The sequence below is a fragment of the Barbus barbus genome (genome assembly GCF_936440315.1).
Source record: "Barbus barbus genome assembly, chromosome: 17".
Taxonomy (NCBI): Eukaryota; Metazoa; Chordata; class Actinopteri; order Cypriniformes; family Cyprinidae; genus Barbus; species Barbus barbus.
Genome location: NC_136745.1, coordinates 30,655,583 through 30,674,574, shown reverse-complemented (window position 1 = coordinate 30,674,574; position 18,992 = coordinate 30,655,583). Strand labels below are relative to the sequence as shown.

General features: G+C 35.9%; 1 protein-coding gene across 1 annotated transcript in view; it reads right to left on the bottom strand.

Annotated features, from left to right (window-relative positions):
- LOC306883269 (ATPase family gene 2 protein homolog A-like) overlaps positions 1 to 18,992 on the bottom strand; it is a 54,199-nt gene that overhangs the window by 772 nt on the left and 34,435 nt on the right. Inside the window, exon 15 of the mRNA XM_079438410.1 lies at positions 2,889 to 3,053. Within this exon, the coding sequence (XP_079294536.1) occupies positions 2,889 to 3,053 (165 nt within the window). The remainder of the gene's footprint in view (positions 1 to 2,888; positions 3,054 to 18,992) is intronic.

Here is an 18,992-nt window from a genome sequence, read left to right as displayed (position 1 = left end):
ACTGTAAAATAAAAAAGTATTTAAGGAAAATAATAATTTTACATTACAATTCTAAAATTACAATACTAATATTTCTCATTTCTTCATTTTCAAGCATTAAAATATCAAATTTTTATTTTGACTACAAACAACATTGAGCCCTTAAAGATTAAATTATATTTATCTTATTTAAACTTAAATTGTTCATATAACATGCAGCCTTTGCGATTTGATAATCACACTAAAGCCATATCACAATTTATCCTGATTAACTGCGCAGCCCTAATTTATAATCCACAGAGTTGACCTGATATTCTACTAACATAAAAACCCAAACCACACAGAAAATATTGTTAGAAAGTCTGTTTAAGGTAGATTTTTAACACTTTTAGGCATGGAATGAAATATTCTCAGCATATTTTGAAGATTTCTCTTGACTCATCAGCATTTTTATTGAGCTCATTGGAGGTCAAAACTAGGTGTTTTTTGTCTCAGTAGTGAATGTGAATGATCTGATCATAAGATACATGTGTGTGTGTGTGTGTGTGTGTGTGTGTCGTGCTGCTGTCTGTCAGCTCTGAGCACACAGAAGTGGTTTGATGGCAAAGTGCCTGACCACAAATTAGCGCAGCGTTCAGGAAAAACATGCAGCAAAAATCATTTCCTATAATTACAAAACTATTTTTAACCAACAAAACCGCCCGCTTACAGCAGCAGTGCAGTCTGGATCAGAGCGCTATCCAGAGCCAGAGCTAGTTTAGAGAAGAGGTTTCACACCACAGCAGGAAGTGAGCAGGCAGAGACTTCCTGTGTGCTGGGAGAACGATCGGGATTCAGAGCGAACTGGAAAACTGTTCAGATAATAGTGTTGATGCTGCTAGATCCTCCACAACACACTCAGCAGAGATCAAGCACTTCCTGTCATCTCAGACATGACTGCAGATAAAATTACACATAAAAAAACTAAAAATTATATTATACACAATATTGCCAAAAGTATTGGCACCCCCTTATAATGAACAGGTTTGACTACTTTAGTAATTTTCATGAGAACAAAATATTGTTCATACCAGACCCGTACAGCGAATAACTATACAATATAGTGTGTAACTTTTGACTTTAATGTGCTATGTATATTTAATTTGATGTAAGTCCATGATGCACATTTTAGGTTACCCGAGAAAACATTATAATTATTTTTTTTACAGTGCTGTGTTACCAAGAAATTCTATTAGAAATATATTTTTATAAACTCCTGAAGAACAGTTAAATTTTTATAATAATATAATATCACATGATATAATATAATGTAAAAAACTGAAGCAGATATTGCTCATGAATTCCCTTTTTGAGGTAAATTATTAAGTTTATAATATAATATAATATGATATAATAGAGAACTAATTTTTTGAATAGAAGAATAGAATAGAAAACAAATTGAAGTATTTAAACTAAGATCTGTAAAGTAAATATATTAAAAAAAACATGAACGTGAATTCTTATTTCCACCACTTACTTTTATTTAAAGTGTTTATTTTAAATGTCATTTCTTTAGCATTGGCTCTCGTTTTGAGCAATTTCATCCACAACCAGTCGATTTCTACTCATTTGGTGCACATCACTCTCTTTCTATGAAACATGTAAAGCACATTCTAACTCTATAGCGGTTTGCCCGAGCATTGCAATTATTTCACATTTACTAGAGTTTATTCAGATGGCTTTCCCAACTCATGTGTCCTGTGCGTGGTATTTTATTTCTTCTTAGAGGGAGCATTGGTTGTGTGTCGCCTAGATAGGCAGCACACTAGACATCAATAGTGTTAGTGTGCTTCTGAACATCAGGATCTCATCCATAAAGCATCTTTATCCTGCAGCTGTGCGCTTGATAATAATAAGAGAACAACAAACAGCTACACATCAGCACCTGTGTGTGTGTGTGTGTGTGTGTGTGTGTGTGTGTGTGTGTGTGTGTGTGTGTGTCTTCACCTGTTAATCAGATGAGTGTAAGCGTGTCAGTGAAGGACGAGCTGTTTATTTACAGTTTAACATGTGTTAGGTTAGTTGATCATAGCCTGTGTTTGATCAACTTAACCTTCTCAAATCATCACGACTTGCCTAAAATAGAATCTATTGATATAAAACATATACTCTTTGCTGTTAATAGTGTTCACCGTCATGAACTAACTGCATTTTACTGTACATTTCTGCCATATGGACATCAGCTATTACTAAATATAAGTTTTAAAATATAATATTTAAATATACATTTTCTGTAAAGCTGATGTAAAAAATCTCAGGTTTTACTATTCTTGTGGGGACATTTGGTCGTTACAATGTAGCATAAACAAGTACACACAGTCACACACACACACACACACACACACACACACAGAGGAGTGGCTGCTGAGTCACGGTGAGAACGGACACAAACACACACAATAGAGTGTCTGTGCTGCAGCTCAGAGTCACACGGGCTTCAGAGGAACAGTGCCTCTCTCTCTCTCTCACACACACACACACACGTTTGTTTTTGTGAAAAGTGGGTTCATCCCATAGGCGTAATGGTTTTTATACTGAACAAACTGTATGTGCTATTGCCCTACACCTAAACTTACCCCTCACAGGAGACTTTGTGCTATTTCACAATTTCAATACACTCCATTCTGTGTGATTTATAAGCGTTTTGAAAAGTGGAGACATGGGGTAATGTCCTGAAAAGTCACCTTCTCCTTGTAATACCTATGGCATACCTGTGTCATTATACAAATTTATGTCCTAATTTGTCACAAAAGCACGCGCACACACACACACACACTCTCTCTCTCTCTCGCTCTCATGTAAACAGTGTGAAAACACTTCAGCAAATGATGGCGTGACCTCTGACCCCTGCAGCTGCAGCGACCTCTCACCTCTGCCCCGGAGTAGCGCTCTGTCCGGGTCACCAGGTCCTCCAGGTGCACGCTGGGATGGATGGGCATGCTCCTGAACTGCAGCGTGAAGATCTCTCTGCGAGTGTCTGCGTCCGGCAGCGGGACGAATATAACGCGGTCCAGACGCCCCGGACGCATCAGAGCCTGAGACACACACACAGATGAGGAATATTAATGCATGTCTCTGAAAGAAGTCTCTTCGGCTCACCACGGCTGCATTTATTTGATCAAAAATATAGTAAAACTGTGAAATATTAGTGCATTTAAATCAGTTTTCTATGTGAATATGTGTTAAAGTGTAATTTATTTCTGTGATCTGCAGCTGTATTTTCAGCATCATTACTGCAGTCTTCAGTGTCACATGATCTTCAGAAATCATAATAATATACTGATTTACTGATCAACAAACATTTCTGATTATTATCAATGTTGAACACAGTTGTGCTGCACAATATTTCTGTGGAAACCGTGATACATTTTATTTCTCAGGATTCACAGATGAATAGAAAGTTCAGAAGAACAGCATTTATTTGAAACAGAAATCTTTTGTAACATTATAAATGTCTATACTGTCACTTTTTAACAATTTAGTGTCTTTTATGAATACAAATATGAATTTCTTTTAAATAATAACATTGTTTTCCCAAATTTTTGAATGTTTTTACCTGATACTAATAATGTATCATTTATACTTATAATCATATTCTTCAAGTGAAATGAGCAGGTTTTTCATGTCAACAAAGTAAAATAATAAAAAATGTTTTTTATTTATTTATTTAAACAAATCTGACAAATATAAATATGAAAACCTAAAAAAGAAAATCAGAAATTAAATAGCTCAAATAAATTAAGCAGCAAAATAACTAAATACAAAAAAGTAAAAATAAAAGCTAATTCACGATACTGTAGTAGTAAATAACTAACAGTAAAGTAGCACTGGAAATGAGGCATCAAAACATTCAACTACACAGCAGAACTGTAGATAATAAACAGAACTGATGTTATCTGCCAGACTGATATGATAAATTAAAAAACCCTCATTAAGGCCTGGATATATTGTGCAGCTTGATTTGTTTGTGCAGTTAAACCTCCTGAGAGGAAGTTGAAGAGGAGTTACACACACAACAGATGATAACAGCAGCTGAAGCGTCGTCTGATAGGAAAACAGCACACTGAATCCAGAGAGCAGACAAACAGACAGAGAAAACAACTCCAGGAAGCCATCGCTGTGACCCTGCAGTGCAACTGGTTCGATCCGCGGCGCATTGCTTCCTTATATCCTCAGGAAGAGACCAAACACGGCACAGGGAGATGACTGAGTGTGTGTGTGTGTGTGTGTGTGTGTGTGCTGTAACCATAACAGTTTGTGCATCACGACTGGAGACAAACACAAGGACATGTGATGGAAAACACTACAAACCACCTGATTAACAATAGACTAACACTGAAAAACAAGATTTAATTGCATTGTTTTTACATACGATTCATTTTTTTTCCAATTGAAGATGACCCTAAAAAGGTTGTTTGGATATTTAAAGGGATAGTTCACCCAAAAATGAAAATTCTGTCATTAATTACTCACTCTCATGTCGTTCCAACCCCCTGAGACCTTCGTTCCTCTTCAGAACACAAATTAAGATGTTTTTGATCAAATCCGAGAGCTCTCTGACCCGGGTTTGGAACGATATGAGGGTGAGTTTTCATTTTTGGGTGAACTATCCCTTTAATGCACACAATAATATGCTGAAAATATGCATTTCTTACAGTTTACTGAAACTAAAACCATAAAACATTTTCATTACTTGACAGAAAATAAACATTAAATTAAATAAAGTTTCAATAATATATATACTTAACATTTATTATTTAATCTGTACTTTGTCATTTTAGTACTTAGAACTTATTTTAGTTATCTGCTAAGCTTTAATTGTAACCTTTATATATTTTTATATATGTAAGCTTTTAATTGATATTAATTTCACATTTAGTTTGAGTGCTTTGATACTTTAACATCAACATATGTTTTATTATTTAATTTCAAATTTTCACTTAAGTTTGCCAAGTTTAAGTTTTCCATCTAATATTTCTCTTTTATTCTACTTTAACTGTATTTCAGGTAACAGTATGAAACGCTGTTTAATAGCTTTAGTATTAGTTCACGTTCAGATGTTCAGCGCAGGGCTGCAGGAGTCAACATGTTATATTTCTCTTTCTCTCTCATTCATCACTCAGCAGCACACAAACACTTCCTGTCCTGGAGGATCCGCTGTGTGTGTGTGTGTGTGTGTGTATGTTTAAGGTGCTTTTATAACGCTGTTGCTCCTCATTGGAGATCTTGGCTTGTTGACAGAATAATTGCTCTGTGTGTGTGTGTGTGTGTGTGTGTGTGAGAGAGAGAGAGAATGTGTGTGTGTGTGTGTGTGTGTGTGTGAGAGAGAGAGAGAGAGAGAGAGAGAGAGAGAGAATGTGTGTGTGTGTGTTTGTGCTGAAGGAGTATTTCAACCTTTTGAATAAAGAAACTTAAGTAGAATTACAGGACAGAAGCTCGTCTGAGAGCAAAAGAGCTTCTATTCAACACGTTTGTTTAGGAGAATCAAACACAAAGACTTCACAGCTCGAGACGGGTGGATCTGACAGGAAGAAACCCGTCTGGCTCATATTTCACCACAAAAAACAAGAAATTGTATTTTTGCATAAAGAAAGTGAAGCATGTGTTTACTTGTAAAAAAAATGTTTTCATAACAATTATGTTGTATTTCTATCAGCATAAATGAACAGCAGTGCAATATGATCATGATATATATAAATGCTTCAGGATTTAAATAATGCATCAGTATTTTTGTAACGATAATGAGGATTTGCATGTAAATGTGTTATGAAAATACAGAATGCAATATATGAGTGTAATAGAGTGTATGCACACACACACACACACTTCAAAGTTTATCTGCAGTGAGAGAAAGATGCAAATCACTGTGAATGACAGGACACAATTACACAACAGCTGCTTCAGCACGACCACAGCACTTCCTGTGAGAGACCGTAAATCACACACAACCAGCTGTTTTATCAAGCAAATATGATGTTGTCCATCAGCAATATATTCTTAAATAAATATAAATATTTAGACCTAAATTTACTTATGCATTATGTTTTTAAACTAATTGATTTAAATAAACGATGATGATTATTTAAATAAAATTATTATTTAAATAAACATTTTAAAAATGCATTTATTCAAATAGCTTAGAATCAGCATAAACCTGTTAATTACGAAAACAATTACATTTATTCAGTTAAAAAGTATAAACAGTATATTTTATGTTTTACTTCTTAACTGATGTTTAAACTAACTATTAACTCGCTTGTAGGTATTTTTTAGACATTTAATAAACGCAATAATATGCTGAACATACCAGTGTTGTTTTACTATTACTTATAAACTTTTATAGTATTTTTCAATATTTGAATTAGCTATATATTAAATATTTTTTAGCTGCACAATTAAACTGGAATGAAACACAAGTTACGACTTGCACACTGCTAAATATTTTTTCGTTGCACTATTAAATTAGAATGAAAAATGTATTAATATTATACTATAAAATATAATAAAATGCATTATATATATATATATATATATATATATATATATAGCAATAATAATAATTATACTAATATAATATATTATATAATACATAATATATTAGTAATATAGCTATTTGATTTTATTTAACTAATCACATTTTTACAATTTTTGCACATTTTTTTTTGTAAAATCAACTACATTTATTCAGTTCAAAGTATGAACATGGTTAAAATAGCTATGGAACAAGCAATATGCAATTAGATAAAATGTATGAGATTTATTGATAATAAATAATATATAAATGAGCTAACGGCTTATTTAAAACACACTGAATTTACTAGCACTATTACAGAAATCTGACCCGTTTGATTTATGTTTGACTGACAAATATGCATCAAATTAAGTTTATTAATTTGTATATGTAACCCAAATGCATGGAAACTTGACATGCAATTAAAATACATCAACCTTAAATTTAGGCCTAAATATGTTTTGAGTGTGATTGTGTTAAACTCGACTGAGACACGTAAGAGCCTCTAACAGTGATGAAGCTCGTCTGAAGTGAATCAGAGGAGTCTGATCCGTATGTTCCTGAGGAGCGTGTGATTGGCTGCGGTGAGGGGTGTGGATGGGCTTCTGCTATCAGTGCAGTCACAGATACTCGTGTAACGCCGGAAACAGATCCGCTTACATCTGCGTGACCTTCAGCTGAAAGACAAAACCAGCGCACTCAGATGTTCCTCTTACTGTAAGCAAAGACCAAACCCACAGAGACACAATGAAGCCGCCGGAGCTTTTGTCTGTCAGGAGAAACGGCTCTCCACAAACACACTGGAAGAACTGGAACGCTGCGAGTCCACAACAACATTTACACGCTTCATATAGTGCAGGAAAATCAGGGCTGCATGCAAAAATGTGGGACTCCAGTTAATAATGAACTGAATATGGCATTATAATTTCAAACAGTAGAACATAGTGCTAGAAATGCCAAAATTATGGGTTTGATTCCAAGAGAATGCATGCAAAATTGAAAACTGAAAACACACAGCCTGAATACAATGTAAGTCACTTTAGATCAAAGCATCGGCCAAATGTGACTGTAAATGATTCACTCACAATCCACTCCATACCTTTTCTTTTATTAGTAAAAGCTCTTTTAGTGTAATTGTACAGACGTCCAGCTTCAGCTGCTGCTTCTCGTGTCAAATCTCGACTGATTTTATCAAGTAAACAGAATATCTGCAGTAATATTTCCAGATGAACACTTTCTGGACTGAAGCAGCTCAGCTTTACTTGATTCTCCATCAATCATTTTTTAGTCTCAAATCTGATCATCAGGATCTTTTGAGGAGCGTTTGTTTCCAGAAGCTTTACTTTCTCTGTTCCTCAGCGGAGGAATGATCTTCATCTCACATCTTCTGAGGAGCGTTTATTTCTTCATCTCTCAATCAGCAGTGCATTATATGTTTGGATCATTTCCATCTCATCTTACTGAGACATATTACTGGAGATATAGAGTGACCACTGATATTTAGATCATTTTATGTCAGTATCTGCTGCACTGTTATAAATATCTCACTGATTTATTTTACAAACATCAGAATCTCATCATAGAAATATCATATCAGTATCTGCAGCAAATTCATATTTGTGCTCAGTTTGAGCGGTTTGTTTGTTTGTGGGAATCTCTCTCTCTCTCAGTAACACACCTCATGCTGTTACTCAAGTTATAATCACAACATGTTTATCAGACCTATAGCAGCTCAAAACACTTTCTCTCTCTCTCTCTCTTTTGTTCTTCAGGTATTTCTACACAATGAGTGCAGACAGACACACAGCAGCTCATAAACAGCTTGTCATCAATTAAACATGCTGACAGGCACACACACATACACACACACACACACACACACACACTCTTTCTCAGTGCTTTCATGCAGGTATATCAAACATTCTTTCAGGCACAGATCAGTTTACACAGAGCAGGAAGCTCCATTCAGCCCAAAACTGCAGCTACACGTCAAGTGTGTGTGTGTGTGTGTGTATGTGTGTAAATAGAGACACAAGTACTTCAGGAAGTCTGAGAATTGCTGCTGGCTATAAAGAACCCCCCCCCCACGCACACACGCACACACACACACACACACACAGACAGACAGACAGACAGACAGACAGACACAGACAGACACACACACACACTTGTTTCACTATCCTTGTGGGGACTCTCATAGGCGTAATGGTTTTCTGCTGTACAGACCGTATTTTCTATTGCCCTACACCAACCCTACACCTAAACTTAGCCCTCACAGCAGACTGTTTGCATTTTTATATTTTAAAAAAACTTAATTCTGTGTGATTTATAAGATTGTTTACCCGTGGGGACCTCAATTTAGGTCCCCACCGTGACACGAGTCCCCATGAGTCTGTGTGTATTTTAAGGTTTAAGTCCCCACTGGTATATAAAAACAAAAACACAGACACACAGGGCGTTGAGTGGCAGCTGTCGTCTGTGTCCTCAGGGTTTTACTCAACAATTAAACTTCCTGTTTACCAAAAGGCCAAGAGTGTGTGTGTGCATGCGTACCTGTTTTTCTATCCAGGTGGGCACTTAAACCTTAAAATACACACAGACTCATGGGGACTCGTGTCACGGTGGGGACCTAAATTGAGGTCCCCAAGGGTAAAAAATCTTATAAATCACACAGAATGTTGTTCTTTGAAAATATAAAAATGCAGAAAGTTTCCTGTGAGGGCTAAGTTTAGGTGTAGGGTTGGTGTAGGGTAATAGAAAATACGGTCTGTACAGCAGAAAAACCATTACGCCTATGAGAGTCCCCACAAGGATAGTGAAACAAGTGTGTGTGTGTCCTCATCTACTGAGTTTCATTCATACTATCTATCTATCTATCTATCTATCTATCTATCTATCTATCTATCTATCTATCTATCTATCTATCTATCTATCTATCTATCTATCATCTGAACACATGCAGACACACATTTCCTGTCAAACAGATGGAGTCTGATTGTCTGCAGGTGTGAAGGGCTTCTGTCTGTCTGTTCTCCAAAACAGGAAGTCAGGGATTCCCAGCACCGAGGACTTCCTCTCAGAGAGAGACAGCGAGACACAGAGCACACACAGGAAAGAGAGAGAGCATGACCTTCACACACAGGTGCCGTTTTTAACCCAGAGCTGTAAACACAGGAAATGACCTCATCGCCCACCGTTACATCAACATCACAATGAAAGCATCTCAGTGATCTTCTAGCATCTAACACTGACAGAGGCTTCCTCTGCATGAGCTCTAGTCCAGTGAGGATTGACTTTATACTCATTTCTGCTTCCATTCTATTGAATTTTTATAATCTATCTAGCAACATGCTAAAACATGTTAGCTGTGAGCTAGCTATTATTCATGATAGCAATATGCTAAACATATTAGACACATGCTAGCCATGTGATAAACATACTAGAAATATCAGAAACATGTAAATACATGTTAAAGCATGTTAGAAATGTGCTAAAACGTGCTAGAAACATGCTAGTATACCGTTAAAACATGTTAATTCATGTTATGCTAACAACATGTTAAACTTGCTAGAAACATGCTAATTAACCCTGCTGAAAAAACCCAGCATATGCTGGTTAGGTATGTTTTGAAGCATGGCAGCTGGTTTGAGCTGGTCCTAAGCAACTAGCTCCTGCTCAGGACCAGCTTAAGACCAGCACATGACCAGGGCAAAACCATAAAGAGACATCAGAAAATACATTTATCTTATTGGAACTCAAATAATAAAATGTTTCAAATTTGACTCTTATTTTAATGTTTGTATCCCCAGGATACGTCGTCCCTTTGGGGGTATAAATGCACTGAAAACACTTGTTTATCAATGCTTGTTACAGCATGGCTGTAATTCCTGAACACTTTGGAATACAGACCTAAGGCTGGTCTCTTTTTAAAGACGACACAGCAGATTATTGCTGAACTGAATGCATTTAAAAAAACAAAGTGTAAAAAAGTTATAGAAGTTTGAGTTTACAATAAAGATAATGCAGTATACTATTCTTTATTTTATATAAAATAAGTATTTTATAAAATATGCTGAACTCTAAAATGTCTATGAATTCAAAGCCATATGTCTGACCAAGTTGTGTTCCAAATTTGAAGTTGATATCTCAGCAACAGTGCATGGTTCCTGTCAGGTTTTGTTTGGGCACTATACCAAAAATAACACTGGGTTACATACAAACTCTATTGATTTTTTTGATGCAGTTTTCTGTCACAATATTACTTCTATTACAAAACAGTTACCAAATATGGAACCTTGACTGTCAGATATTTCCAACGATATGTGCTTTGGCAAGATTACAAAAAGATCTGATTTTCTAAAACACAGGCTACCATAGTGGTAAAATCTATCTATCTATCTATCTATCTATCTATCTATCTATCTATCTATCTATCTATCTATCTATCTATCTATCTATCTATCTATCTATCTATCTATCTATCTATCTATTAGTTCAAACTGTTTTAAACTTTTAAAAACGTCAAACTTTCAGGCTACACTTTCTCAATCTAAAGTTTGTCATGATTTTTTTTTATTCTAGTTGAATAAGTTTCTATGAAGGTCGTAAAGTTGAAGGCAGGTTTTCATCTGAAGGGAACAGAAAGAATGAGTGTGTGTGTTTATTAGCACAGTCTAGCAGTGATCTCATCTCATCACACCTGCACGCTAACCTCACAACACACAGATGTGCGACAGATTTAGCGTCAGAGAGAGAGACAGATGTGTTTAACGTGTCAGACACGCCGCCGGTCGCACCTGCAGACCTTCTCAGAGGAATTCTGGGATGCGTGATGGAGTCTCTGTGCCGAATTGTGGCAGAGATACAGAAACAAACGTATGAAAATAAAGCAGATGAGGATCAGAGTTAGACGGAAAACAGCTTCAGATCCACTGCTTCAGCTCAAGAGCTCAGTCTCTGAGCACAGAACAAACCCAACACTGCAAAACCACTCAAACATGCACAATATCATGAGGAATCGAAGGTTTTATATTTGAGAGTTTATAATTTAGCTATTATTTAGCTGGTATCTTTCTTTTCGTATTCTTTGCTTTAAATCAAAATGTGTAATGATATTTTGGAGCCGCACCTAATAATTGTAATATGTAATGTGATATGTATTTAATGTAATGAATTGAGGCATGTCGTGGGGAAAAAACGCACATTCTTAATGGCCATATCTGTTTAATATGATATATACAATAAAAAAGTATTTATATATAGGTTAAGTATATATAATAGTACATAATAAAGTGATGAATTAATGAATTGACATCAACCTAGATAGAATAATAAATGTATATACACCTAATAAATGTAAAACATTAACGGTTCTTATTTATTGTTTTAATTGTATATATACAGTTAGGTCCATATTTGGACACAGGCACGATTTCTTTCATTTTAGCTGTTGACCAAAACATATTCAAGTTACAATGATATAATGAATATGGGCTTAAAGTGCTTTAATTTGAGGGTATACGCATCACAATTGGAGGAAAGGAATTACAGCTCTTTATTATGTACCCCCCCCCCCCCATTTTTCAAGAGACCATAAGTAACTGGACAGTTGACTCAAAAGCTGTTTCATGGACAGATGTGGGCTATTCCTTCATTATTTCTACATCAATTAAGCAGGTAAAAGCTCTGGAGATGATTCTAAGTTTGTAATTTGCATTTGGAAGCTGTTGCTGTGAACCACATCATGCGGTCAAAGCATCTCTCCAAACATGAGAAACAGATGATTGTTAGGCTTCAAAAACAAAACAGATCCATCAGAAAGAGCGAGCAGGGACATTAGGAGCGGCCAAATCAACTGTTTGCTACATTCTGAGAAAAAAGATCTTGTGAGCTCAGAAACATAAAAACACCTGGACGTCCACGGAGGACAACAGTGGTGATGATCGGAGAATCCTCTCCATGGTGAAGAAAAACCCTTTCACAACATCCAGCCAAGAGAAGAACACACTCCAGGAGACAGACGTGTCTACAATCAAGAGAAGACTTCACCAGAGCAAATACAGAGGCTTCACCACAAGCTGCAAACAAGCCCAGATTAAAATTTGACAAAAAACACCTAAAAAACCAGAGCACTTCTGGAAAAGCATTCTTTGGACGTCTGAAGTTAAGATCAACCTGTTCCAGAATGACGGGAAGAAGAAAGTCTGGAGAAGGCTTGGAGCAGCTCATGATCATCTGTGGCTCTGGGTTACTGCTGTTAACTCAAAAACTCAACCCAAGAGATTTTGAAGGTAAAAAAGTTGATTATTCTGCAATGACCAAGTCAATCTCCTGATCTCAAACCGATTGAGCAGCATTTCACAAAATTATGTCAGTGTCCAAATATATATGGACATAACTGTATACATATATGTTGCTGAAAACAGTAAGGTTTAAAAAACCTAATGCAATAAATTAATAAAATGAACCTTACTGTGAAGTGTAACTCAAACTGAAATTCAAATGAATAAAGCAAATGAAATGGAAAAACACTTGCAGAAACCACGTCCTCTGAAAAATGGCCTATACAGCTGAACACACACACACACACACACACACACAGCAGACTGCGGCTGGACTCTGTGTGTGTTGGAGAACTAAACACATGTTGTGTGTTCTGGTAGGAATTAACTTCTCTGGGTCGGGCGGATGTGGCCTCAGCCTGAGCCTCCAGCCTCAATCAAGAGCAGCTAAAATTAGTGGCCAACTCGCTTTCCGGTAAGAAGATAATTCCCCCTTGATTGGAGAAAAAAGAAAAATAAAGAAAGAGGCAGAAGAAAGAGGTCAAAACAGCAGAAGATGTTTACTGAACTATACGACCCGGCACAAACATATAACTCAGAAAGAAGATATATATATAGTTTGTGTGAAAATTTTCTTTGAAAGAAATACTTTTATTCATCAAGCATGCATTAAGTTGATCATAAAGTGCCAGTAAAGACATTTATAATGTTATATATGATTTCTTTTTGAGATAAATGCTGTTCTTTTGAACTTTCTATTCATCTGTGAATCCTGAAAAAATTGTTCAGCACAACGGTTTTCAACATTAATAATAATCAGAAAAGTTTATTTTAAAAGAATGATTCCTCTGTACATGTGACTTACACAGACTCTCCAGCTGAATGTCTGTCTCTCTTAAACATTAAAAAATGTAGATGAACAATGGAAAAAGCCTTGTTTCTTCCTTAGACGTAAGCTGTTCAGATTTAAAGTCTGTATTGTGCTGAAAATAAAAGCAGTGAAAATGTACACTCTGGAAATTTTACCTACTTTTCAAACATTTTTAATGAGCTTAAAATCATCAAGAAAGTCAAATGCTGCTAATGTACAGTTATAAAGCAGACGAGTTTGGTCCTGAGAGCTGCAGGTCGGATGAAGCTTTGCTTGTTGTTCTGTCTCTTATCAGACATCAGGAACTCTGGAGGGCAAATCCAGACGCTCGGTTGTTTAGTAACCAGCAGCTTCCGCTGAATAAACCGAACGAGAGCAGCAGATGGAAAATGATGTTATCAGAGCCGACGGGACTTCAGACTCATCTATGGGTGCTCGACGACACACACACACACACACACACACACACACACACGCTTAGCACTTGATTTAATGACATACAAGTATTCAGCCGTATAGAGTCCCTGTAGATGTAGAGAACATGGACTTAAAATGTGTATATATATATATATATAGCTCTGACAAAACTCAGAGTTCAGTCAGACTTGAAAACCATCAGATATACACACACACATATAAATATACATATATATATATATATATATATATAGTGCTGTCAAACGATTAAATAGCATCCAAAATAAGTTTTTGTTTACATTATATATGTGTGTACTGTATAATTATTATGTATATATAAATACACAAAAATTCAATATATAATTTGAAAATATTTACTTTTATACATTTATATATTCATACTCTTAAATTTTATATTATATATCAATATATTTAATTTTTTTTTTTTTAAACATGCATATGTTTGAATTTATATATACATAATAAATATACACAGCATACACATGTAAACAAAAACTTTTATTTTGGATGTGATTAATCATTTGACAGCACTAATATATATATATATATATGATTATATAGTTTTACACGAGATAATTTATACCTACACTTGTGGTCAAAAGTTTGACATATTAAGATTTTTTATGTTTTTGAAAGAAGTCTCTTCTGCTCACCAAGGCAGCATTTATTTAAACAAAAATACAGTAAAAATTGTGAAATATTATTTTAACTTAAAATATCAGTTTTCTGTGTGAATGTGTGTTAAACTGTAATTTATTTCTGTGATCAAAGCTGTATTTTCAGCATCATTTCTCCAGTCTTCAGTGTCACATGATCTTCAGAAATCATAATAATATACTGATTTACTGCTCAACAAACATTTCTGATTATTATCAATGTTGAACACAGTTGTGCTGCACAATATTTTTATGGAAACTGTGATACGTGTTATTTTTCAGGATTCACAGATGAATAGAAAGTTCAAAAGAACAGCATTTATTTGAAATACAAATCTTTTGTCTTTACTGTCACTTTTGATCAATGTAATGCTTGCTTGAAGACTAAAAGTATACAGAAATCTTGCTTTGAAGTTTTAATGGTAGTGTATCACAGTTTTCTAAACTCAACTCAGAGTTCAAGCTTCAGCAGCACTAAAAATCATCATCAGGCAGCTTCTTCTATCCTCCCTGCTCTTCTTCTTTCCCGTCTTTTGTGAAATCGTCACGTCTGGACCGGCTCTTCATTAGTGTCTTCCGCTGCTCTAATTGCTCTGGTTTTCCCGTCGCTGGCAGGCTGGTTTTTCCAGGCCTGTGTTTGTGTTTGAGGGAAGAGAAGGCTGTAATCAGAGATCCAAATGAACGCTGTGAGGGGAAGCGCCACGTCTTTTCTTAGCTCCAAACGTTACCGCGCTGCAAAAGGGACAAATTTTGTGGCTCCCCGCACGGAAGAGACGAGCTCTGGTGTCTCAGCCTGCTGTGTTTGACATCTGTTATGGGTTTGGAAGCTCTAACCTAGTGTTCTGGTCTCAAGATCTGATAGTTTAACACATTTGAGGAGCTCAGACTGTTATAAAGGACAGAAACCAACTATATCCACTGCAAACTGAGCTGCTGTAAGTGTTTGCGATCGAGTGTTTTGGGACTAACAGGATTGTTTATTTGAGGGTTGAAAGCTCTAAAATTGATAAATGTACGATAAATTTCAGATATCATTCTCGGAGAACTCTCAAATCTCACATGCACTTGTGTTGTTGTCATTTGGTGCCTTTATAAGCATCTTGCAAACATTAGTTTTGTGAATCGTAAGCAAATACAGCATTTCGAAATGTCAGAGATGATGATTTTGAGTAAAGATTGAATAATGACATTTATGTCTGATACTCACGCAAAACTATTATATGACTTCAGGAGGATTGAAATGAGCGCAAGACTGATTTACAACACCTTTCAAGTGTTTAGGGTCAGTAAAGACACTTATAATATTACTAAAGACTTCTATTTCTACTTATCTGTGAATCCTGAGAAATAAAATGTTTCCACAAAAATATTGTGCAGCACAACTGTGTTCAACATTGATAATAATCAGAAATGTTTGTTGAGCAGTAAATCAGTATATTATTATGATTTCTGAAGATCATGTGACACTGAAGACTGCAGTAATGATGCTGAAAATACAGCTGCAGATCACAGAAATAAATTACAGTTTAACACATATTCACATAGAAAACAGCTGTTTTACATTGTAATAATATTTCACAATTTTTACTGTATTTTTGATCAAATAAAAGCATCAAACTCTAAGTGAACCGTTCCTTTAAGCATCACCAGCTTTGAGTGTTTGGGTTTGTTAGATCTATAAAAAAATAAACAGGAACAGAAACAGCCCATTGTGTGTGTGTGTGTGTGTGTGTGTGTGTGTGTGACTTCCTGCCGCCCACGACACAGCAGTAAACACTGCTCATATGAGGGCTGTTACAAAGTATCGCTCGGCAACAGAAGAATTCAACACACACACAGTTTACAGGTCATCAAACACAGAGACAAAACTGACTTTTCTCAGTCAAATTCAGCAGATCTGATCACTCAGTATCTGTTCTGAGAAGAACCCAACTAAAAACAGCAAAACTACTGATTAGTTGCACAGTAATACTGCAGCTTTCCCTTTAATGCAGAGGTATCGAACTCGGTTCCTGGAGGGCCACAACCCTGTTTAGTTCCAACCCAGCTCAAACACACAAAGCATGTATTTCTCAAATAAGCCTGCAGGACGTGATTAGCTGGATCAGCTGCGTTTAATGAGGGCTGTGGCTCTCCAGCAATAGAGTTTGACACCCCTGCTTTAATGAGTTATTTTCTCCTTCAAATTGTGACATAACACTATAAAAACACCACATAACTAAACCTTTACATCCAACCCAACAGAGAAACACACCGTACACTACATTTTTTTTCTTGTTTTCTAGTAACTCAAGACACAAAGCGACTTGATAGTAAGTCTTGTTTTCTAATAATTTGATATTGAAAAAAAAATTAGTTTATGCTTAAAACAAGAATAAATATCTGCCAGTGGAGTCAGAAAAATCTACTTAATTCTAAGGGAAAACACGATTATTTTTCTGACCTCACTAACAGATATTTGTTCTTGTTTTAAGCTAAAACACATTATTTTCATGCATTTCTCAGAAAACAAGACTTGATATCTTTAGTAATTTTGCTTCTCCAGTAAATGTATCTTAATTTAAGAATGTTTAGTTACTGGAAAACAAGCAGAAATACGGAGAAAGAACATCATTTTTGTGATGTACCGAGACTAAATAATGATATTATGACTGACTGACACTGATAGACACACTGTCTGTGTGTGTGTGTGTGTGTGTGTGTGTGTGTCTGTTTACAATTACTGAGCGCATAATGAATGTTCATCCAAAGAGACGCGCGCTGGCAGCCTCGTCCCTCGCTGAGACAGGAGAGCAATTAACACAGGAAGGAAGCAGAGAAAACCAGCCAAAAGAAAGACAGGCCAGCCAGAGGACGAATACAGAGAGAGACAGAGAGATACGTGAGGAGATGTGTTTAACAGAGACAGCCAGATCAATTCATCTCTCGAGGAGAGTCTGTGAGCTGCTTCAGGACAAACATTGCTGCTCTGCTCTTTAAATTAGATGCATATACATCTCTACAGATCATAAGAGAACGAGTGTCAGAGAAACAGACATCCAGCTGGAGAGTCTGAGTGATTCTGTTGGAGTCACATGCACAGAACAATCCTTCTTTTAAAGCAACTCAGTTTAACTGTTTTCTATACAGTGACAGTCTCACTCAACACTTGTAGAATTCTAGAAGGCTCTTTAACAGATATTCACAGAGAAAACAGATAGTTAAGATTGTACAAATATTTCACATTTTACACTGTATTTTTGATCAAATAAATGCAGCATTGATGAGCAAAAGACACTTTCTTAATTATTCCAAACCTTGACTAAATCAACACTATATGACCTCACAAATATTTAACATCACAAAGAAGAAACCCTTTCCTTTATAATAAAGTGCACTGATGAATCGCTCACAATAAGACCAGGAGCATGAGTGAAGTGAATCAAGTTCAAACCGTTCATGCCTTCTCTGTTTGCAAAAACAAAACGATGCCATTCAGAATCAACAGAAGGCGGTGAATGAATCCGATGTGTTTGACTTCACAGATCATGAAAGCTTTCACAGCTCCTCTAATCCACCTGTAAGAGGCTTTAATGTGCTGCTGGGAGGCGAGCGGAGCAGAGGAGGATCCCCACATACCGGGACAGACAATGGGGTATTATTAGGGTGATCTGCCCCCGGAGGGGCACGAGGGGCAGATTTATGAGGCGCTGCATCTGTTACCGTCTGCGTGTGTGGAGGAGCGGTGTTAGGTTTCACAGACACTCATTCTCTCGGAGTGAATTACACTGCTCCGTTCTGTAGCTTTTACTATCAATTAGCATGATAACAGCATCGTGTGCTTAGAAAAGCCAAGTCACATTTAATTCTATAGCACTTCATACAATACAGAAAGCAGCTTCACTTCCTCATCACTCGGGATAAAACATCTGCTAAATGAAGAAATTTAAATAAACTGGAAAATTGAGACAACATGCAATTTAACTGATCAATAAACGTATTATAGTTAACTAAATCTAAAACTATAAAACATGTTTGTTGTTTGAAATAAAATAAGCATTAATTGAAATAATATATATATATAAAAAAACATTAAACTTATTTCATTTCAGCTAGTTGCCAAGGCAACATTTCTTCAAATACTAAAATAAAGTAAATAAGCAAAATAATAAACCAAAATAATAAAAATTACATAGAAATATTATTTAAAAACTAACAAAAATACAGCAAAAATAACT